This window comes from Homalodisca vitripennis, unplaced genomic scaffold (assembly GCF_021130785.1).
Source record: "Homalodisca vitripennis isolate AUS2020 unplaced genomic scaffold, UT_GWSS_2.1 ScUCBcl_735;HRSCAF=3376, whole genome shotgun sequence".
Lineage (NCBI taxonomy): Eukaryota > Metazoa > Arthropoda > Insecta > Hemiptera > Cicadellidae > Homalodisca > Homalodisca vitripennis.
Window position 1 is genome coordinate 51005 of NW_025776865.1, and position 22463 is coordinate 73467.

At 34.4% G+C, this 22463-nt stretch overlaps 1 protein-coding gene across 1 annotated transcript; it reads left to right on the forward strand.

Moving 5' to 3' along the window:
- The first annotated feature begins 6056 nt into the window (after positions 1-6056).
- On the forward strand, positions 6057-21551 carry LOC124370965 (zinc finger CCHC domain-containing protein 9-like). The gene is made up of 3 exons (XM_046829270.1): positions 6057-6161; positions 17635-17678; positions 20032-21551. The coding sequence occupies exon 3, from the start codon at positions 20047-20049 to the stop codon at positions 21451-21453; it is 1407 nt and encodes a 468-aa protein (XP_046685226.1). The 5' UTR covers positions 6057-6161; positions 17635-17678; positions 20032-20046; the 3' UTR covers positions 21454-21551.
- Positions 21552-22463: the final 912 nt, after the last annotated feature.

The window sequence follows — 22463 nt, forward strand, 5'->3', positions numbered from 1 at the left end:
ACCAACTGTTAATATTTTTAATTTTAACAAAATATAGGTCTGCAGTGAGCTCTGGGATCACTCCATCCAAAATTCTCATGGCCCTCTTCTGCGTGATCAAAACACTGTTTATGCCACTGGAGTTGCCCCAAAAAAAGCAAACCATAAGCTATCGTGCTATGAAAAGATGCAAAATAAACCATTCTTAAGCTATCATTTGGTATGCATAGTTTAAGGTGTCTTAGAAGGTAAATCACTCTATGCAACTTTTTACACACATAGTCAACATGAGGATTCCAGGATAGCTTTGGATCAAGTATAATTCCCAAAAGCTTCACCGTTTGGCTACTGTCATTATTTCCATGGTTACTGAAAGAGAAATAAATTTTTTTTGTTTTCTCTACATTCATCAGAAACATGTTGGCTCTGTACCAGTTATTCGCCTGTATAAGTAAAACTATCCGTCTCTGTCTGCAAGGAAGCGATTGATAAGCGTGATGTGGCAAAAGTTGCATCATCAGCAAAACATTACAGATTTCGAGCTTACACAAGAAACCAAGTCGTTTACCATAACTATGAATAGAAAAGGACCCAGCACCGACCCCTGTGGTACCCCGTACTTAACCTCTGAATATTCAGAAAACTTTCCATTTGAACAAAACTGTTTGGTACCTTTCACTGAGGTATGACTTGAAAAGAGCTTGTTGACGGTCAATCACACCATACAATTCTAGTTTTTTCAGGAGTATGTCCCGATCGACACAGTCAAAGGCCTTTGATAGGTCACACAAGACGGCACCAGTGGATAATCCCACTTCAAGGTTTAGAATGGATGAAGGATATAAGCTCATCGACTGCATCGATCGTGGACTTCCCCGGCCTGAAACCAAAAACTGACTAGTGCTAAAAATATTGTTTTGTTCAAAGAAAGTACTCACCTGACTTTTTATAACTACTTCAAAAATTTTGGAGAAGACAGGGACCAGGGAGATCGGGTCTATAACTGTCACATTCATTGTTGTTACCCTTCTTAAATATTGGAACAACCTTTGACACTTTAAGTTTGGCTGGAAAATTGCTTTCCACGAGACAATTATTTATACACATGGATAAGGGAACGGCAATTTCATGTCTGACACTTTTTATAAGTACAGCGGACATATTGTAGATGTCGCAACTTTTGGTTGACTTGAGCCTGGCCACTACACTCACAATATCACTAGGGCTGACTGTATTCCATCGGAAACTCTCGGTTGGTACAGGAATTTGAGTCTGGATGAGGTCAATAGCAGAAGTGTTTGTCGGCTGGATACTCCTCCTCACCTCTTCGACACCGGCAGTGAAGAACTTTATTGAGGTTGTCTGCATCAGGAGCTGCGTGTGTAGCAGATGAGGCACCGGACTCCATTTTGATGACCTGCCCACGCTGCTTTACATTTATTGCTAGCAGTTGCAATAAAGTTCTCGTTGAATTTCTTCTTAGCTTGGCACAGGGCAATTTTGTAGTGTTTCTTGGCAATTTTATAGGAGTTTATAATCACTCTCCAGGCCAGTGTTTGGGAACGACGAAACAAGCTCATCACTATGTTTTTAAGATTGTCCAGTTCAGGTGTATACCACTTAGCTCTTTTAGCCGGTTTTTTTGAAGGCTTAATTTTCTTTTCTGGCAAATGAATGTCAACCAGTAGACAAAAGTTTGATGGAACCTATTATATGAGGTTTCAGAGTCCACATCAGATAGCATGCTTACCCAATCGAGTGTATCCAGGCAGCGTTTGAAATCTGTAAGAGCACCTTGTGGTAATGGGCGGTGTTTAATAGGCAAAAACCTTTTTGATTTTGTACATCATTGGTACACAGATTTGAATGTGAAAGAAGTTCGATCCTCCTGAACTTATGATCAGAAATAGGCCAATCCAAAACCTCAGTCAGGTAAGATGAGGGAGTCAAATTGGTAGCAATGTTATCAATACATTTGCTAGGCCTCTAGTTAGGTTCATAGTTCGTGCAATACAAAACCAGCAGAGCGAAGAAATGTTATGCAGCACAGTAGTTTCCTTCGAATTTCCACAGAGCTCGATGTTAAAATCTGCACAAATTACAAGGGTCACAATTTAATTTTGTCAGGATATTCCAGTAGACCCTCCAATTGATCAAAGAAAATTTTACTGTTACTTCCACTTGGTCTGTATATAGCTAATACGATTGTTTTTAGGGTAAAATAGTCTAATAGCACAGGCTTCAAAGTTCATTTCTATACAGAACCTCTCAACATCAATCACACAGTATTTTATTGCATCACAGACAAACACAGCAGCACCACCATGAATCGAGTGACGCCTAAAATAAATCGAAGCTAATTTAAATCCCTTGAAATTATACAGAGTACAGTTGTCATGATTTTAGCCAGTGTTCTGCAAAACAAATGACTGAGAACAGTTCAGTGGTCATCAAAGCTTCAATTTCCAGCACTTTGTTTGTTAGGCATTGTACATTGCCAAATAAGATTTTCCGATTAGCTCTACATCCTGAGTCAGAATTGACTTTAAACTCAGATTTAGGAGACACAGATCTCACACTGTTGTTTATGTTGGATTTAAAGAGGACACAACTTTTTCTAAAAAAATCTATATCCGCCAGAGTTGGTCTTAGCCTCCTGTTGACTATGAGGGTTACGAGGGGGGCGGAACATTCTTACCAGAGCTCCTTCAGGCCAATGCTCTGGATTTAGAGCATCTTTAACTTTGTGCTCAGGCAACCCAATTTTATTAGGATTTGTAGGTGTTATATTTAGACGTCACCCTTCAATAACCACTTCAGATCCTATGTTACATTTCACGTAATTTGAGAGTGTGTTTTCATCTACTTTAGTTGAAAGCCTAGAAATAAAAAGCCATTTATTTCTACTTACTGTGGGGATGTCAGCAGTCGATTTGGTACCAATAATTGCAGTAGGCCTAGGCCTAGGCTTGTTTTGGTTAAGACCAACTTGTCTTTGGGCTTGGTTACTTTGCATCTTCTTCCTCCTAGATGAGACTAGTTGAAATTCAGCAGATTTGTCTTGACTAATCTGCGAAGGAATTGGTTGCAGTTTCCTTGGGAGGTGCAAGTACTTCAGAGTAAGTTTGCTTTTCAAACAACAGGGGGTTGGTTTAATTACATTTATCATATTAGGCTTGGTAGGCCTGTTGTTTATTGAGGTCTGGATTTGGTTGATAGATGTTAAATTTGTTTCAATTTGGTCACTATCAATAAGTGACGAGTCAGACTGATTTTGATGAGGTTAAAGATGCATGTACACGCCTAATATAATCAGAATGTGAGGTTTAATACTGTTCTAACCTCAATTTGCTCGTCACGCATATTGATCATATTACAGGGACATTTCCTTTGTAATTTTCGGATAATACTGAGATTTGATCTGTTAAGATCTTAATATAATCAAAACACTCGCAACAAACTGATTTATCACGCATTGGTAGGTTTTTCATAAATCTTTACGCTAAGCAGATTTCATATAGGTTAACCAGGACCGGCATGATGCACATAACCACAAGCTCACTTCACCAATACTTTTCAAATTATTGTAATCCTTGTCAGATATGTTTACACAAGACGTGTGATACATTTTCCCCACACTTTCCCGAACAAGTAACAGCTTTACTTCGCGCGGTAAACTTTTCTTTTACAGGAACACACAACTGAACTCATCTTCACCGTTCGCCATTTTTATGTACTCTGTACTAATCTCACTCTAAGGAAGCCTTCTCTCCTATGCTAGAGAGGACGATCTATTGACACTTCTAAAGCTCCATCGAGCCAATTGGATAGGTGATCAAATAGCAAGTAAGAATTTATAATTTTATGAATTGTGAGTGTTTGTAGTAATCTTTAAGTATTTAATTTTCTAGCTCACTATAATGAATAAATGAATTTATTCGGCGAGAGATGTTCGTTGAAAAACACACGTTGATCTGTGAATTGCTGGTTGATGTCTCAAGCTGCCAGCTCTCAGACTGCCCCTTGATCCTCTTGGCCTTGAACTGGGCGATGACAGACGGCTCCCGGTTGTTTCTGTATGACGGTACACGGTGTGCGGCAGCGATGTTCGTATTTTTCATCTCCACACCAAGGGCTGCTCCAACATCCGTGAACACATAAGTGATGTTTTCCCCTCTCATTACCGGTACACCACTGATCTCAATGTTGTTCGCCATAGTGTATTGTTACAGGTTCCGCATCCTCTCTCATAGTCCCACAACTTCATTGGTTACAGCCTGTTTGGTCGCATTCAGCGTCTGATTCTCGCTCTGTACTTCAACAAGCTTCTTCTTAATGCCCCCCATCAATACGTTAGAGGTGTCCAACATGTTGGAAACACACTGTACGGACGTTGAAAGCTCGGTCTTTTCAGCCTTAAAAGAAGACATTTCATTAAACACGTTTTTTTTTTAAATCCTCCATTACCTTGATCAGGAAGTCCTTCGTCAGGGGATATTGCTCTTGACTTCTCGTGCTCATGACTTGTATCATTTGAAGCAACAACGCCAAGGCCAAGGTTCACTTTCTCCTGGCTGGAGTACAAGAAGTTTTTGGATATGTTTGACATCTTTTCTTTATTTCTTTCTTTTACTATGCACTAATTATTTCCTCGCCTGAAGAAGAGGATACATTTCAATTCTTGAAACGTCGTCGTGTATACATTTTGTAACTTATAACGATTGTAAATGTCCGAAATCCTATTATTCTATAAATATTATTAATGGAATTTAGTTACAGTATTAGCACCGAAAACAGTAATCCATAAAAATAAATTCGATTTAATAATTTAATAAAGGTATCAGTAATAGATCGTAAGAATACAGAACTATCACTTGGAATAAATCACGTGAAAACGCCAATCACCTTGTACCTAGAAAAATTTAATTAAAGCAGTAATTTATAATGTTGGTATATTCATTCATTTTAAAGTTAACTGGCAAAAGATTTAGTTCCTGCTGCTGCTATGCATGAGCCTTATTGAGAAAATGAAAGAGACACAGGATGTCTTCATATCTTCAGACTTCATATGATTTAATAAGAAAATTTACTCGCCAGGAAATGTTTATGAACGAAAATAAAAAAAGCTTTTAATACAATGATCACATCAATCACATTAAAACCCATAATTAATAAAGAGAACGGATTACCACGTACGCAACACACGATATAATAACATTCTTAGTCCTCAGCAATACAGACTAAATTTACTTAGAAATATTCCGTGTCAAGAAGGAGTCAGATTTTAAAATTTACTCTTAGAAAGTATTAAACTAGAAATCAATGTCAAATCATTCAAAAGAAATCTGAAAATTGTTTGTTCTCTCTCTTAAGTTTAACACTTTATAAATTTAAACACATTTTCCATATAATATTATTTGGACATATCAAAGTTTATACTTAGTTTTATTTATCTTTTAGTATTAAGATATTAGGAAAAGACACGTCCTGTAAATAAAAGAATTGTTGCATTGAATGATGATTCTGATTATAAAACTTAATGTTGTTATATTAATAATACAGTTGTTATTGTTAAATAATCAGCAAGGACATGAAACTACTCGCTAGGAAACTGAAATGATGTTCTACAAAATTTGTTTCAAGAGCTATAAAGAATTTATATGTTTAGTTGAATGTGATGAAATATTGCTTTGTATTATCCATTTCAGATAGAAATTACACAGATGGAGATAACAAATAATAAAGCTACATTAAGGCAAGTGACAGTTATTTCATGTGGTTTCTATCAGTAACATTGGTGGTATTACTACATCGTTGCAAAGAAAAGTATTAACTTAATAATGTAACCACTGGTTTTTATGGTAAATTTGATGGTATGAAATGTGTGTAAATGCATATTTTATAACCTTTTTACCCCAAAAATCATTAATTGGGAATTTGTCTTAAAAATATATGATATTTAAGCCGATTTTAGGGCACTTTGTCGCACTATGCGCGCCGTTAGCGGATCTGGAGCATAGAGTATCAAAAAGATATTATATATTCATGATTTGTGTATTCTTTAGTCTATGACTGGAGTTGTCTGTCTATTCTGCGTGCCCGACTGTCTACGATTTGTTGTTGTTATAGGTTATGTTTTCTAAACGTGTTGTGTGAAAGCTGCATTGTATAATATTATTGAGGTATGCTTATTTATTTTTATTATAACTTTATTTTTACTTACAATCCGTCAGTAAGTGCTAGGTAGCGTAAGTAAACGTAACATATTTAGTAGAAATAACTTGATACCCAGTGTTTAAAAACTGTTACAAATAGGAATACTTATTCAGTAATTTTAGTCCCATGTTCTTTAAGAAAGTTATTTGTTTCAGGAGCTGCTATTCAATATTACTATTCACAATTTGTAGAATTGTACTATTCAATGCAGTTTTGTATAGAAATTTGTTTCACAGGTCTTTCTAGCTTAGAATGAAATAAATACCTTAACTGTGGTTAACATGTTGAGTTACTGTACAGTACAATAGTTTTTGGGTAGGGTCCAATAAGCGGACCCGGTTTTTTATATCGAAATTGGCAAACGATATTACTTAATCATAACCATCAATATAATCAATCGATACTGATGAATTATTTTTAACAACTTAAATAATCTATATGAACAGCTGTAAACACTTTCAAATAATACAATTAAGGTAATATTTTAAATTTCACGTAACATTGTGTATTAAAATGGCCGTCAATCTTAGGAAGCTTCACGAAATTGCTTTAAAAGACGATAAAATATGTTTTTTATGGCTTCAGGATGTTGGGTTAGTACCTAAGAATCCATTATGTGATATTTGTGGAAAGGTAACAAATGTAACTGTCAGAGGAGCTAACATGGTCGTCTTCAGATGCAAAAAAAGAAGGTAATGGTGGACACAACTTTAGTAAAAACGTTTTCGTTCTGTTTCATTTAGTTAAAGTTATGAGTTTCCCTGATTTTGGTTATGTTCATTTATTATTTGTTATCATTAAATTCACATTTTAATTTAAACATATGATTGTTATTACTTTTATATCGATTGATAGTCTATGATTCGATATGCAAATATTAGGTATCGATGATTATATTCTTCGATATAAAAAACCGGGTCCGCTTATTGGACCGTACCCTAGTTTTTCTATACTTGTGTTGTACACCTTTGCTGTGAATCTAAACTGAGTGATCCGAGTACTCATAAAAGTGTATGGAAATTATAAGATTAAAGGCCGAAGTGGCAAATCACGAATTTGACGTTATCAACGTATTCTGCTCATCCTCCTGAACAAAAAATATATATGGTTTTAGGGGGAGCAAATGACAAATAACATGATTTTAGAGGGTATATACATAAATAGTTAAGTTCTTAATGTTTTAATGTTCTGTTTGTGTGCTGTGTCTGGATATCTGTAAATATTATCTGCGGGTGGGACTGATAGCGTATCTGTTATCTGAGCGCTCTGGGGCAGAAGTCAGAGATAACGTGTACTGTAGGTTGGATTGAGTGAGTACGTGACAATCATGGATCAACCATCCACTAATTCGACCAATCGTAGTGAACTGGTGTGTCGTAAATATTATCTGTGGCTGGGACTGATAGCGTATCTGTTATCTAAATGCTCCGTGGCAGAAGTCAGTGCTTCAGTAGATATCATGTACTGTAGTTTGGATCGAGTGAGTCCATGACGGTCATGGATCAACCATCCACTAGTTCGACCAATCGTAGTGAATTGGTGTGTCGGGAGTGTTTTGTCGGGCATGTTAAGAGTTTACGTTTCAACCGAAATGAGATTATTTAGTTTCTGTACATTCTGTGGAACACACTAATGGTAAGTGTTCTCTATTAATGTCCATTTATATACGTATTCATATTAGGGGTATTTATTCATGATTTATTAAGTTTTTTACACGGTACATAATTGCCTTTCCATTACAATTCAATTTATATTTCTGATCAGCCCCTCTAGAATTTGATATTTTACTGGTAGGTACTATCTCAAGGGATGTTCTTTTTTTGTTGACATCAGTGTGTTAACTTAATACCGCGTCCGGTGCTGCCCCACGTAGATGGCTGGAGGCACTCGTCTCAACTCGATAACTAATTAATTTGTAGCTCGAAATTTAAGAAAAACATTGTTCATTTGGATCAAAATTCTGCTCATTTCAGTATTATTTTTCATTTATGTTTGCAAAGATGGCGCCGCATCCGATGACGTCATCACGAGGTTGAATCATGGTCACAAAAGGTCACGTGATGCCCGATGTGGATGTAGAACATGGAAATATTGCTCCGCGCTTGAACATTTGTTTCATTTTTTATGTTCTAGAACTTCGTTATTTCTCATTTCCTCCCCGTCAAACCTTATATTGTTTTGTTCTGTAGGACGATTCCAATAAGTTAATAACGTGAAACTCGTATTTTGCCGCTCTGGCCGTTAATGTGACAATTACCCAGTGTATGATGCTATAACACTTCTGCTGCAATCAACATGTTAAAATATGGGAATCTTTTAACGTTCTAACCATACATGGAAAAATAAAGGGCTACAGTATAATAAGCGTCTTAACACTCAAACTTTAGACCTTCAAGAGTAACAAATCCTTGATGCAACTACTTAAACCAGATTACATTACGTTATCAAAGAAGTTATGTTATCGGCAATATCTTAAGAAGCTGAGGGATGAACTGGGGGGACGCAGGATGAATGGGGAAAGTAACATCACTATACGTTACTTGAAAGGATCACCCTGTATAACTACCTTCGAGCCAAAAAACTAGAAAATGCTGGGGTAAACCAGTCAGCTTTGGAACTCTATTTCCAAAAACGTCAACGGCTTAGGGACAAAGTTTACCTCATTGAAACAATAAATATCTGTCTGCCATAATTATGATATATTAATACTGGTTGAAACTAATTTATCGGCCGACATTTGTAGTGCTGAGCTTGGTTTGTAAAATTATAATATATTTCGTTATGATCGTTCAGAACTGACCTCATCTAAGGTTAGCGGGGGAGGTGTTTTGCTTGCAATGAAGGACAACATACTATCCCAAGAAATCATACCAAAGAATAGATCTGTAGAATGTGTGTTTGCTACTGTCAAATTTATCATCTAGTCATCGGATGCTGGTCGGCGGAGTCTACCTTTCACCTAACATGCCCTCAAGCCAACACTTTGATTTTGCCTCAATTGTCGGAAGAGCTGCTCCTCACCTCTGAAAATTTTTGAATCCTATCCTGTTGTTGGACGATTTTAAACCTCCCCAACGCGGGATTGGGATCCTCTCGGCTCTCAAATTCATGATCCTGCGAGCCAGCCAATCAAAGATTCAAAGATCTTGCCCATATCTTCAATCTTACACAGGTCAACGGTGTTAACAACGAGCGTGGAATATTACTGGATCTAGTTTTCTCTTCCAGGATAGATATCGGTGTCCGAAAGGTCTCTTGATCGCCTTATTCAGGTGGAATCACATCATCCAGCTCTCGATATTACCGTTCCATGTTTCAGACCAGTCACTGATAATAACAGGGACCCTTATCTACGACTTTAGGAGGAGTGATCTGTTTGAGATATTTAGAGTGATTCAGGGTTGGCCGTATCCGGTACTAAACAAACGTGATGTGGGACAGTGTGGAGACTGCATTCATTGATTTTTGTGGCTCTCTCAGTGGGGTGATCAAGGACTTGACCCCCACGAAAGTACTTGGAAAACGCAACTTCCCTTGTTGGTTTTCATTAGAGCTGAAGGCACTAGTCATTTTGAAAAAGAAACTGCACGTCAAGTTCAAAAAGTCATTAAAAGACTCTGACTACTTGGAATTTCGTTAGTGTTCGTGCAAGGTGTAAGACTCTATCCGCCTCCTGTTACAGGGACTATATACTTCGTATTGAAAACTCCCATATCAAGCAATGTGAAGGTCTTCTGGGGACACATCAGGAATTATGAAACGCAAGTCTTCATCACTTTCCAACCTGTACCTTGACAACGTGACAGCGGACACCCCCTAAGGGCATATGTGACTTGTTTGCTTCATATTTCTCTTCTGTATACAGGCTCCCACAAACACTTCCAGTTCCTTTGGGAGTTGGAAACCTCATTCCATCTGTCAGGTTTTCACATCTCATGTGAAGAAGTGGAGGAGACACTAGCTGGGCTGGATGAAAGGAAGGGTGCGGGGCCAGATGGAATTCCTCCAATAGTATTGAAGTTTTGTAGTGGTATCTTGGCTCCACATGTCACCCAATATTTCAATGCTCTTCCTAACTCTGGGCATTTTTCCTAAGAACCTGAAGTCGAGCTTTATTACACCTATCCTGAAAAGTGGTGATCCAGTAAATGCCAAGAACTACAGACCTGTTGCAATTCAGCCTGCCCTAGCCAAAGTTTTTGAGTCCTTGGTCTTACGTAGACTTTCATTTGAAGCCAAGAACATCATCTCTCCAGCTCAACACGGTTTTATGAGGGGAAGGTCGGCAACAACCATTCTCGTGACTTTGCAGAATGACATTACATCCTCCTTCAGATTGGGCCACCAGGGTCGATTGCGTTTATCTTGATTTGTCAAAGGCTTTCGACAGGATAAGCCACATTCATCTCCTAGCAAAACTTAGGACTTGGGGAGTGACTGGATCTCTCTTGATGTGGTTCGAGAGTTACCTGACGAATCGTCTCCTCGTCGTGCGTCATGCCGGTGGGACATCTTTTGCATTTGAGGCGGTGTCTGGGGTGCCTCAGGGTTCTTTGCTGGGACCTGCCCTTTTTTATATCTTCATTAATGACCTTCAGAATGTCGTTCACATCGTCTAGCCTGTTTAATGTTCGCAGATGACGCCAAGGTATATAGGGAGATATCCTCACTTCAAGACTGCGCCTCTCTGCAATCCGACTTGGAAAGTGTCGTCTCCTGGTGTGTGTGGGATGGCATGGATATAAATTTCGCAAAGTGCTCTGTGGTTCATTCCATCGCTCAGCTAGGGTCATAGTCTTCAACTACGAGACGGAAGGAACCATATTGAATCGCTCAAGTACAGTTAAGGATTTGGGAGTTATCTTGTCCTCGTCACTGAGCCCTGAACAGCATCTGTCTGCAATTACTAGGAAAGCCACTATTTGCCCTCGGTCTTATATTTAGGACTTCTCGAGATGGGTTTTCACCATGGACACTTCGGGCCCTGTACGTCCAGTTGGTTTCTTACCAATATTGGAATACTGTTCGCCGGTATGGTCTCCCTACCTGTTGGGTCAGGTGGAACTCGTTGAAAGAATTCAGATAAGATTCATCAGGCTGATTGGGTTGAGACTTGGATTTGCCTACGACGGGGTTCCTGTTGAAGATCTGCAACGCCACTTTGGCACTTTGGGCTCCTACCCTTGAGCACCAGACGCCAAATTGCTTACCTGATGTTCTTGAAGAAGATTTTGTCATCGTCTTGTGATTCCCCCGAGACTTTTAGAGAGGATCAGTCTTCGTTGTCCTCGATCATCTTCAAGATCTGTGCAGCTTTTCGAGAGGGAATTCCTTGCTGACGAACTATGCGTACAACAGTACAATACCGAGAATTCACAGGTTGGGAAATGGTCTTCCTGCGCATATTGATTTGTTCAGCATGTCCGACACATCATTCAAGAGGGAGGTCACTAAATATCTCTCTGGCCACACGTGAAACTCTGACACTGAACGTTATATTTTGCTTGCTGGTTTTTTTTATTTTTTTTTAAACACTTTTGTTTATAATTTAATGGCATCAAACTCTGCATGTATTGTCGCGTATTTTATATTTCACTAAATAGAAATGGTTTCTTGTGAATTTTATATATTGCTTGCTGTTTTCTTAACACTTTTGTTTCATATATTATTATAATGGCATCAAAATTTGCATGTATTGTAGCATGTTTTATATTTTGCAAAATGGAAAAAAATGGTTTCTTGAGATATTTTTTATATATAATGAACAATAGGCTACGCTAATCTTTATTTTTTTCTTTCGTATTGTATTTGCTCATATGCATATGTCTCAGTAGTATATAAGTAACTCTATAATTTATAAGCTACTTTAATTAAGTTTTTTTTTTTTACGGATCCACCTTCATGTTGCACTTGTTTATGAAACTACATATATTGCTGTTGTAATTTTTCTTTTTATTCACGATGTTGATGTTATTTGGGCACTTGTTTTGCTTATTTTTGCTTTTGTTTGCTTTAGCATGTATGCATGTAAACTATTTATGTAAGTTGTTTTTATCAAGCCTCTTGTATTTTCATAATACCTATATCAAATGTGAAATGGTGTATACCGTATGTAAATAAATAAATAAATAAATAAATAAATAAGAGTACTGGCTGTCTCCCAATATGCTCCTGCATAAACATTTAAATTAAATTTATTGTATTTTCTTATTTTATTGCTATCCATTGTATGTAATAACTTGTAGTTTATTGTTTGTATAATTAATGAATATGTGTCTTCTCCGACATCAGACACCGAGATTGAATCGGTTGGTAACATGTTACTACGGTATCAGGGTTCATAAACTTAATACCTCAATACGTTATTTCGTAGTAGCTTATTGATATATAACAGTATTCCCCATCTCTATCAGCCATTACTCAAATACAATACACATGATTTAGCTTTGTCTGAATTAATTTGGAACAATAATGTCAAACTAAATTATGTTATAGGCTTTTAAGATTGTATTTTAGTGTTAGCTATATTTTTATATATAAAAGTAATATACACATTTTAAATTATAGAAAATAATATAACTTTGAAAGTTATAACTTAAAAGTTTGAACGAACAGTGTAGTACTTACAATTGCTTTACAGTGTAAACATGTTAGATGGCATTTAAATCGTTCTAATCTATATTTGAATCCATTAAAGTTTTCAAATAATATCATACTGCGTCAAAGAAAGGAAACAGGAAATTGGAATACCCATGGAAATAAAGAAAACAAATAAGGTGCGGAAAGCCCAGAGTGTTTAAAAAAACTAAAAGTAGTAATCGGAATAGCAGTATGTCTTTGGCAATCAGCATGGGCTGTAGCAGCACTCTGCGTTGATGGTAGCAAATGAAAAACATTTCTAGACACTATATTTATTAATAAAATATCAAAATTTGGATAATGTGTAAATTAGCTATGTTAGCTATAAAGGTTTTAAACACTTTTATCAATTTCTTAAAATAATAAAATCAGTTTTCATTTCTAGAATATTTTTTGGTACTTTGGTATTATTCGGAGGCCACTATATTTGGAATAGTTTCTCTTATCAGGAACCTAAAAAAATTACATGATTAAAACAGTCTTTATTTTACTTATTAAGAAAATGATGTGTCGTTATGATGATTGATTATATTTTACTGCCTCCCGAAAGGAAGCAATGTCAGTGATATGTAGCCCATGCTGTCCCTATCTATTTCTTGTTATTACGTGATATAAGTAGGTCTAGATTACGTTATCATAAATATGTTACTAGTAATACCAAAGTTAAAGATAACCTTTATGACCGGTCACGTGATCTAAGCTTGAATTTGGGTAATATCTCGAAGGGTGCTTTTCTTTTTTTCGCCAGAAGTGCGGGGTGACCTTGGACAATCTGAGGTCGGGAATGTACCGATCAGAAATGCCCCTGATCGTTTGTTCGGGCTTTGATGGTATGGTGCCACTAACACATGATCATGCGACAAAGTCAGACTCTTACTCTGAAAAAACATGGTGATCAATTTAAAAAAATCAACAATTAAATTTCTTACAATTTTAACTGCTCATATAATCCACTTGAAAGTAGTCATACATAATTTTCCAAACTAAAAGGTGATATCGGTAGCTGAGTACTGGATGCCACAAGTACTGGACACAAGGCTTACAGGACAGTTGTTGATGGTGTACTGACCACAGAACAGAATAATAAAAAGGTATTGGTTGCAAATAATGCTGAAAACACAGATATAACAAGCACAGAAAACAAATCTAACCACATAATGAGATTTCTATGTCCAATACTGAAAAGAATGTGATTTCCACCCTCATATATTTATAGTTTTGTTCAGGAGGATAATACAATAATAATAATAATAAATTATGATCGGTAATCCAGCAAATAATTTCACTCATAACAGTATGTATTATCTGAGAGTAATAATTGTATGTTTTTTCAATTTATATATAAATATACTCATATATCAAAGGTTTTTAAATATTAGTCCTTCAAGTGATAGTTCAAACATTCTTGTAGAATAGGCTGTTTTCAGACGATTTGTACCCTTTCCATAACAATTATTGTATAATAAGTATACATTGGAAACATCTTTTATAGGCTTACATGACTTTTTTACAGAAACATGTAGAACTCAATAATGTAGAAAACATTAAATTTATTGTCATAAGTTTTTGAGAAAAATTAATTCATTACTATAAATAAAGGAGGAGGGAGTCACCCGGAATGATTTTATATTAAAAATAAATGTTAAATGAAATTTTGTGTGAGACCCATTTTTCTATTTCTCACTCCTTGTATGTGTAAGTGACACATGTCGGCTAACATATTCCTACTCCATCGCAATTATATTTGTTTCAAATGGTGTGGTGTTTCCACTTATTTTATCATTAGGAGACTCACATAGGATATATGTGTTACACAATACCTGAAATGGGTTTGTTTAAAAAATTTAATGTACCTTGGTTCAGACTGGCCTGAGCAGGTCATATTCATAGACAACCACATTGTAGGTAAACTGTATTTTGTACCTTGTGGATAAAATTACAGTGCAATAATTATTGTTCAAGTGCACTTTTCACCAACAGTATTTTAATGATGGGATGTATTGCACAATGCATCATACAAGCTAAAGAAAGGTGAAAGTCAAGGAACTTGTATCCACCCGACAATGACTGTTTTTATTGGGAGGTCAAAGTGTGCCAACAAGCCCTTAGTTGAACCAAGGTGGCAACGAATCAGGTACTATGTCTGCAAAAGTGGAACAGGCTTAACTCGCGAGAACTCTTCTTATTGAAATAATAGCTCCCTCGTGTGGTGAGATTTGGTTAAAATAATGTCATGCTTTCAAATAATTATATATTAGTTGTCTTAAACCGAGTAACTATTCCTTTTCCTAAATTAGAAGTCTACAAGCGTTTTTATACATTCATAGCTCCGAAGCTCTATAACAAATTACCTTTCGATGTGTCCTCGTCGAAAAACATTGGGTACATTCATACGAAGTTTGAAATGCTGGCTTTTTACAATTGTTGATGTAGAGCGACTCATAAATTAGATATTTTGTTGAAGACTTGTTTTATTGTATGAGTGTGTAATGGTTACATCTTTATCTATTGTGTCTAAGTATCTTTGTAGTGTGTTTTGTATGTGTGTTATATGTTTCAGTAATGTATGTGTTTGTAAATTTATGTTTATGTGTGTGTATTTGTATGTATGTGTGAATGTGTATAAATGTATATGTATCTGTATGTGTGTATGTGTATGTGTGTGGATTTATGTATATGTATGTATGTGTATGTGAATTTATGTAGTAATTTTATTTTTTATATGTTTGTGGTAATGTAATGTATTGAATTTCATTATGAAATACAACTTAATTTTGTGCTTTGTTTTAAATATTGGTATGGTTTATTCATTACTCTAATTATGTATATCTTACTCTGAAAGAGGAGCTGCCAGGCCCATCTGCCTAAAATAATTAGTGATGGCAACCTCAACTCAGCTAATAGCTCAGAGGTGCCTATCCATTGTACTTTTATATACTTTTTGATGTAATTTTTGTGTGAACAAATTATTATTGTAATGTACTTTGGAAATAAAGATTCTTGATTCTTGATTCTTTAAATATATCAAACTGTTGAGATCTGCAAATGTTAAATTTGGTTAATTATTTAATTTAAATTCATTTATAAATATATGCACTTAAAATATAACTGTGACAACAAGAAAAATAGAAAAGAAAAGAATCCAATCAAAGTCCTTACGGGTTGTGTCGTTTTCCGGATTTTATTGGCTGTTTGCATCTTCACTCATGTAGCATTCGTAAGATCTTGTTGTTTGGTGTATTCTTTACATAGCAATTATTTGTAGTAACAACAGCGATTTTGTGTGTAATGGTTCTTTTTGGCAGGGCAAAAGTCACACTTTGCTTTTACACCTTCTCTGCGACTATTGGTTACTGTTGCTACTCCAGTTGTTTTCTGAATTGATTCTCGTAATGGAACAGACAGTGTTGGAATGGAGGCTTTTTTCTCAATGAATGGCATGAAAGAGAGAGCTGATAAAGACTTCTCAGTAGTTTCTTAGAGGTGTTGAACATTATATGTCCATTTACTGTGCCTAAGTTCAAAAGTCCACAAAAAATGTGAATGGCCACCTATTACTCACTCTTTAAACTGAATATTCACTTGTTAGCTTTTCTACAACATCAATTCCACTTATGTTTTCATTATAAAAAGGTATAATCTCGGGCTTATAAGAACCTTCAGTTGACATGTCAATTACATCGTCTTTGCGTACAGTAGATAACAATGTTTTTCTTTGCTTTCTTATCAGGAACATAAAAAACTTAAATTTGTTTGGGTCTACCTTATGCAAAGATACTCTACACCTAAGACGGCCTTGGATGTTTTTGATTTCTGGTGGTAGGTATCTGGGGTTTGTTTTTTCTCAGAGTTCCAGCTACAGTTATTCTATGATTAGTTCAGTGCCAATGGTACAGATGTATACAAGTTGTCCATTGTTAAATTCTTACCACCATTCAGTACTGGTTCTGTAACTCCTTTGACTACGCTGGCAACATCTTTGTCAACCTGATAAGGCCTATTGGGCTGTTTACCTCCATATATCTCTATACTCATTGTGAAAAATGTTTTAGCATCTGAAACAGCATAAATTTCAATCCCATACTTTGCAGGTTTGTTTGCTATATATTGGCATATATTGTTCAGCATTTTGTCTATGGTAGCATATGCATTGACATTGAAAGTGGCTTTGCATTGACTTACAAAGCTTTCTAAAAGGTCCCTTATTGGTGCCAAGTTGTCACTTTTTTGTCTTTTAGCCCGTGTTTGTCTATCATCAAAACGGATTCCTTGAATGACAGTATGAAATTTTCGCTTCGACTTTGTTACGTTATATTTCTGGAGCCATTCCGTCTAAAGACCACAGTTCGTCTGTATTTAAATGGTTTTCTTTGTTAACACCAATTAAATACAATAAACCAAAAAAGCCATTATTTCTTTCTTGTTAGTAAGAGGGCAATCTCGTCCCCCCGGTAATTGTAACTGCATGTTTGTGAAGTTTACAATTTTCTCTATCATTTCATTGGATATGAAAACTGCTAAAAAACTTACGAAAGGGCCAGTCACTTGCGTGGTGAGATGTATAAAAGGACCTGTAGGCTGTTAGACATACATGTCCTACAGAGCTACAGCAGTATTTGCACAAATAAATAATATCTTAATAATGTTTTATAAGCTATTAAAATTAACTATTTAAAATGAGCATTTTTGTATAGATAAGTCCTATAGTTTAGTAAGATCTAAAATATGCTGTACATAACATGGATGGTCAAAAATGATTGTATTTTTAAGACCAAAGTTCTCACTGAAGTTTTCTTACAGGTTGTCCACATGAAGTGATATTTGGATCATCTAATCTACATTGCGTAAGTTTGATATTACTGTATAATTTAAGTTTTAAAAATAATTTGGAGGTTAAAATTAATCAATTTTTGTATTGATAGAGATCAAATAAGATAACTGCATGGTTTAAGGTCTTTTTTCTCTGGTATCTGTTATTACTCCTTCTAGCTCAGTCAGAAGAGGTAGATAAAGTTTGTGACAACTGAATTATTATTATTTTGTTTTAATTGGATTTACAAGTACTCAATATCTTGAAAAAAGTTTGATATAGACAAAAATGGCTTATAACAAAAAGTTTAGGACATTTCATAAGCATCACAGGAAAGCTTTAGTTTCTTCTCTAGGATCGTAAATAACAATGTTGTGAATTAAAAACAGTTTGAACATCCATCATAATGGAAAGAAGCGACATACCAAGCTGGTCAACAAACTTAGCCAAGGTATTGAAAAGAATTTTTTCAGCATAGAACAGTTTATTTGGCATTTGCATTTAATCAGTATCTTTTGAAGAAACCAACAAATTGTTTAGAATAAAAAGTTTTGTAAATCTGATGTGCAATCAATAACACTTTTAACTCTTTCTCTAAGTTTATAATGGAGTTATTTTAAAATAAAAATTTGAACGGTTTCTATATACAAGACCAAGTTTTAATTTGTTTGAGCTGTTTTGGGACAGTTATCATTTCTATGAGTCGCATTATGTAGCATATGCATATACAAATTCCTGCTTTGTTAATTTCTTTCAGGGAATATATTTTCTGAAAAAACAAATGTATGGAGTTTGACAAAAATGGTTTTTATGAGAACTTTAAATTAATTTAATTTAATTTACATCCATATAACATGTTTCAATGGGCCAAATTAAAAGTTGTTTGATAAGATAGGTAATCATTAATAAACAGACTTACTCTTTTTTGGCTTTACACAAGTAACTTCTTTGATTAGTAATAATTACAGTTACATTAAGACGAGTGCATTAAAATAATCTTGAATTTTACTTTTATTAAGTCTTGAGTCTCCTAAAGTGTATTCTTTTTTACTATTTAAACATTTAAGTACTAAATCATTTACAATCTTTCTGAGTAACCAATAAAAATATAAAAAGTTTAAAAATTGTTTGAGTATGCATTATGTATATCTTTAAAATGAGATATCTCCCATGACTATGGTTATGAATGATTGAAACATAACATTGTTCTTATGAGGCAAAAATCAAGATAGTCACCGCTAAAGTCGGTTCCTAACATATTATTTGTATGGATAATTTCTAAATTATATAAAATACTGTAGTAAAAGTATTTTTTAATCATTTGAACACAATGTTATGTTTAATAGTGTAATGTCTATACTAGCGTGTTAATTTAACTCTCCAAATATTACTCATTGTGCCATTTGGTGATAAAATAAAAATAAAAATTATAATAATTTTTTAGAGGGCTTTCCCTCCTCTTTAGTTTGTAACATTTAAAAATGCCCAATATTTGGATTTTGCCCAGTTCCTTCCTCACCTTTTTGTAGTTATTTGGTAATATGATAAGTGAGTAACAATATTGAAAAACCTGTGTAACGGATGTATTATTAAAAAAGGGTGAGTAACAGTAGGAAAGAAGAAAATATAATTTAAAATTTTTGTGTCTTTAACATTTGGTCTTCCTCGGTTTAGTATTTTTGGAGTAAAGCTATTAAAAAGTTGCACAGTGTCATTTACAAATGTTTCTTACTACCTACACTGTGGCTATATACTAAGTAATTTTTATTCCACATAAGGGTTACAGCATTGCAATAACTTGTCTGCAACAGTTAACATGTTAAAATAATTTTAAAAGTAATAATAAATAAACTTAAGTAGGGTTAAAACTTTACTACTCATTTTTATGAAAATGGTTCCCTCACAACTCTATTAGTAGAAAGAAGAATCACTATCTCTGTAATATTTAAGTCATGAGTCATTAATAAGCACATGACTATTATGATTATTAATCCACAATTACAAATCATAATACAAACCAGGTGCCTTGTCAAAACATAAACTTACTAACTAAATAACTACTGACTAAAGTAATTAAAATTATTAAAAATGCAGTTCAAGTAACAATAAAATTACTATTTAAAATATTTATAAATTTTGAAAATTACCTGAATCTAATAAATATTCATTTACTGAATAATACGCATATCTCTGAGAAGATTTTAAATTTGTTTTAAAATTCTTCAAAATATAATCAATTTTGAAACATTGTGATAAAGAATTGTAAAGCTTAATTTGTACATAAAATGGTGTTTATAGAACTGCAGTATGTAGTATTAATATGCAGTAATACTTGTAATTTTGATGGTCTATATCTTTACAATAACAAATCATTGTTTTATTTTCAGTGAAATTGCCTAGTCATGACGAGATTTGCCCGAGCGAAAGGTTCGAAAGCTTCCAATGAACGCAGGGAAGAAGATCCTACTCCATGGCATGTAATGAGACAACAGCTTGCAGACCAGCTCAACAACACAGAAGCACAAACCAGTGAAAATACTACGTACAGTTTGAAACATCTTCTTGATAATACCCATGGTGTGAAAGAGGAGGTATGGAGTGATTTTGGTGATGTGAAAGGTAAAAAGAGTTCTACATTAAAGTCTAAAATTAAAAAAGAAAAATCTGAACATTGTACAGTAAAGAAAATTAAGAAAAAAGTTATGAAGAAAAATGATAGTGATAAAAATGATGTAATAAATAATAATGAAACTAAGGAAGGACAATCAAAAACAAAAAAGAAGACTAAGAAAGTTCTTAAAAGTATACAACATGAAGAAAATGAAAAAGTCCCAATACATGAAAAAAATGAAAGTACTGATGGCTCTGGTGTCCTAAAGAAGAGAAAAAGAACAGCAAGTAAGAAAAAAATAAATGAAGGAGGTAAAAAATTTAAAAAAACGGATAGTTCAGTATTAAAAACCGATAATATGACATCAGATAATGACAGATCAGATAAGCTACTTGACACAGATAATAAAATTAAAAAACCTAATAGCTCTAAACAATGTAAGGAAAAGAATAACATTATTCTAGAAGATAATAAAACCTGCAAACAGCAAAAAAGATCTTTAAATAACTCTTTTGACTCTGAAAAAGAAACAAAACCTTACTTTCAAAATAAAAAATATCATAATAATTCTCATACAATCATTGCAAATGGCAGAGAAATTAAAGTAGTTGATTTTGAAGGTTTTTTAATCAAGCAAGATGATGCATCTGAATTGAAAAAACTTAGAATAAAATTACGAAAGCAAAATGTGCCCAAAGAACAAATTAAAGCTGTAATGAAATTGGAGAGACGAAAAGCGGAAAAAGCTCTAGCAAGAGAAAAAACTAATGTGTGTTTTCACTGTAGAAAGTTTGGCCATAAATTTTCTGACTGTCCTGAAATAAAAGACACAGAGTTGTCAAAATCTGGAATTTGTTTTAAGTGCGGATCTATGGAACACTCACATTTTCAGTGTAAAGTTATACAAAGCCAAGGCTTTCGATATGCTGTTTGTTTTGTTTGCAAGGAGCAAGGGCATATAGCAAGACAGTGCCCTCTAAATCCACAAGGTCAGTATCCAAAGGGAGGATCCTGTCATTTGTGCGGGGAAGTGACTCACCTCAGAAAAGACTGTCCGAAAGCAACCGAGGACAACTCGTCAAATAAGAAAGTCATCACTGTTGAAAAACTAAAGGGCAGTAATTTAGAAGAAATCGAAGAGCAACCTTCATTTAACAAAGAATCAAACATGAAAAAGACCAGTGTTGTTAAATTCTAAGTTGGCTGTCTTGGTTGACAGTTACAATACAATTGAATTATTTTTGAAGATTGAAGACTCAGTCTGATAAGTACAAATATATTTAATGTTTAAACATATTTTTAGAATTTGTGTATATATTACTTTGAACCCTTTCACAACTTGAATCTGAATCTGAATCTTCATAAGTAACATTTACACCCCCCTTTTAAGATATTCCATTAGTACACAACAGGATGGTTATACAACATTAGTTTGGACCATCATTAGATAAATATTATCAGATGTGTAACATATAATAATCCATGATTATTGAATTTTGTATCACTTTAAAATTATATAAATTTGGGTCTTGGTTGATGGATTCCCTGATTCTACTTTTAGTTATATGTAAATGTTTTAAATTTTATATATACATTTCTATATCTATGAGTAACAACAGCAATGTTTAATTATTAATTAATATAATAATTATAATTAATATTATTATAATTAATTATTAGTATTGAATTATTCATGAATCACTTCTCAGCACAGCTAAAATTTGAAGTTGGGGATGTAGGTAGGTTGGCCTTACAAACTTGCAAATTGATACTAAAATTAAGTATAGAATTCATGAGAGTTTCTGCTCCTCAACATGTACCATAAAGTGTATATAGAGTTGTTGGTTTGAAAATTCACACACATTTTTGTTATCTAACATTGTTATTATGTGTTTAATCTTTGGAATGCACTGTAAATGACCATAAATTAGCCCTATTATGAAGGAGGTTAAGAATTGTACTGAAAAAACCTTGAGAGCTGCCTATAATTTTAAATCTTCTACCATATCCGTCTTTATATTGTGTTGAATTTTTGGAATGATCTCATTTTAAAGGTATGATTTGTACATACTTAACTGGTTTTTGAGGTGTCTTGTGTGATTTTTATTTTTATAACTTTTATTAATAAAAGTTGAGATTATACAGGAACAGTTACATTAAGAAAGACTAGGTTTGATATTTTTTAGACTATGTCAATAGGTACTGACC

Bases quoted from the DNA above. Each gene is read 5' to 3' on its own strand.
- LOC124370965 (XM_046829270.1), top strand. From the start codon at position 20,047: ATGACGAGATTTGCCCGAGCGAAAGGTTCGAAAGCTTCCAATGAACGC.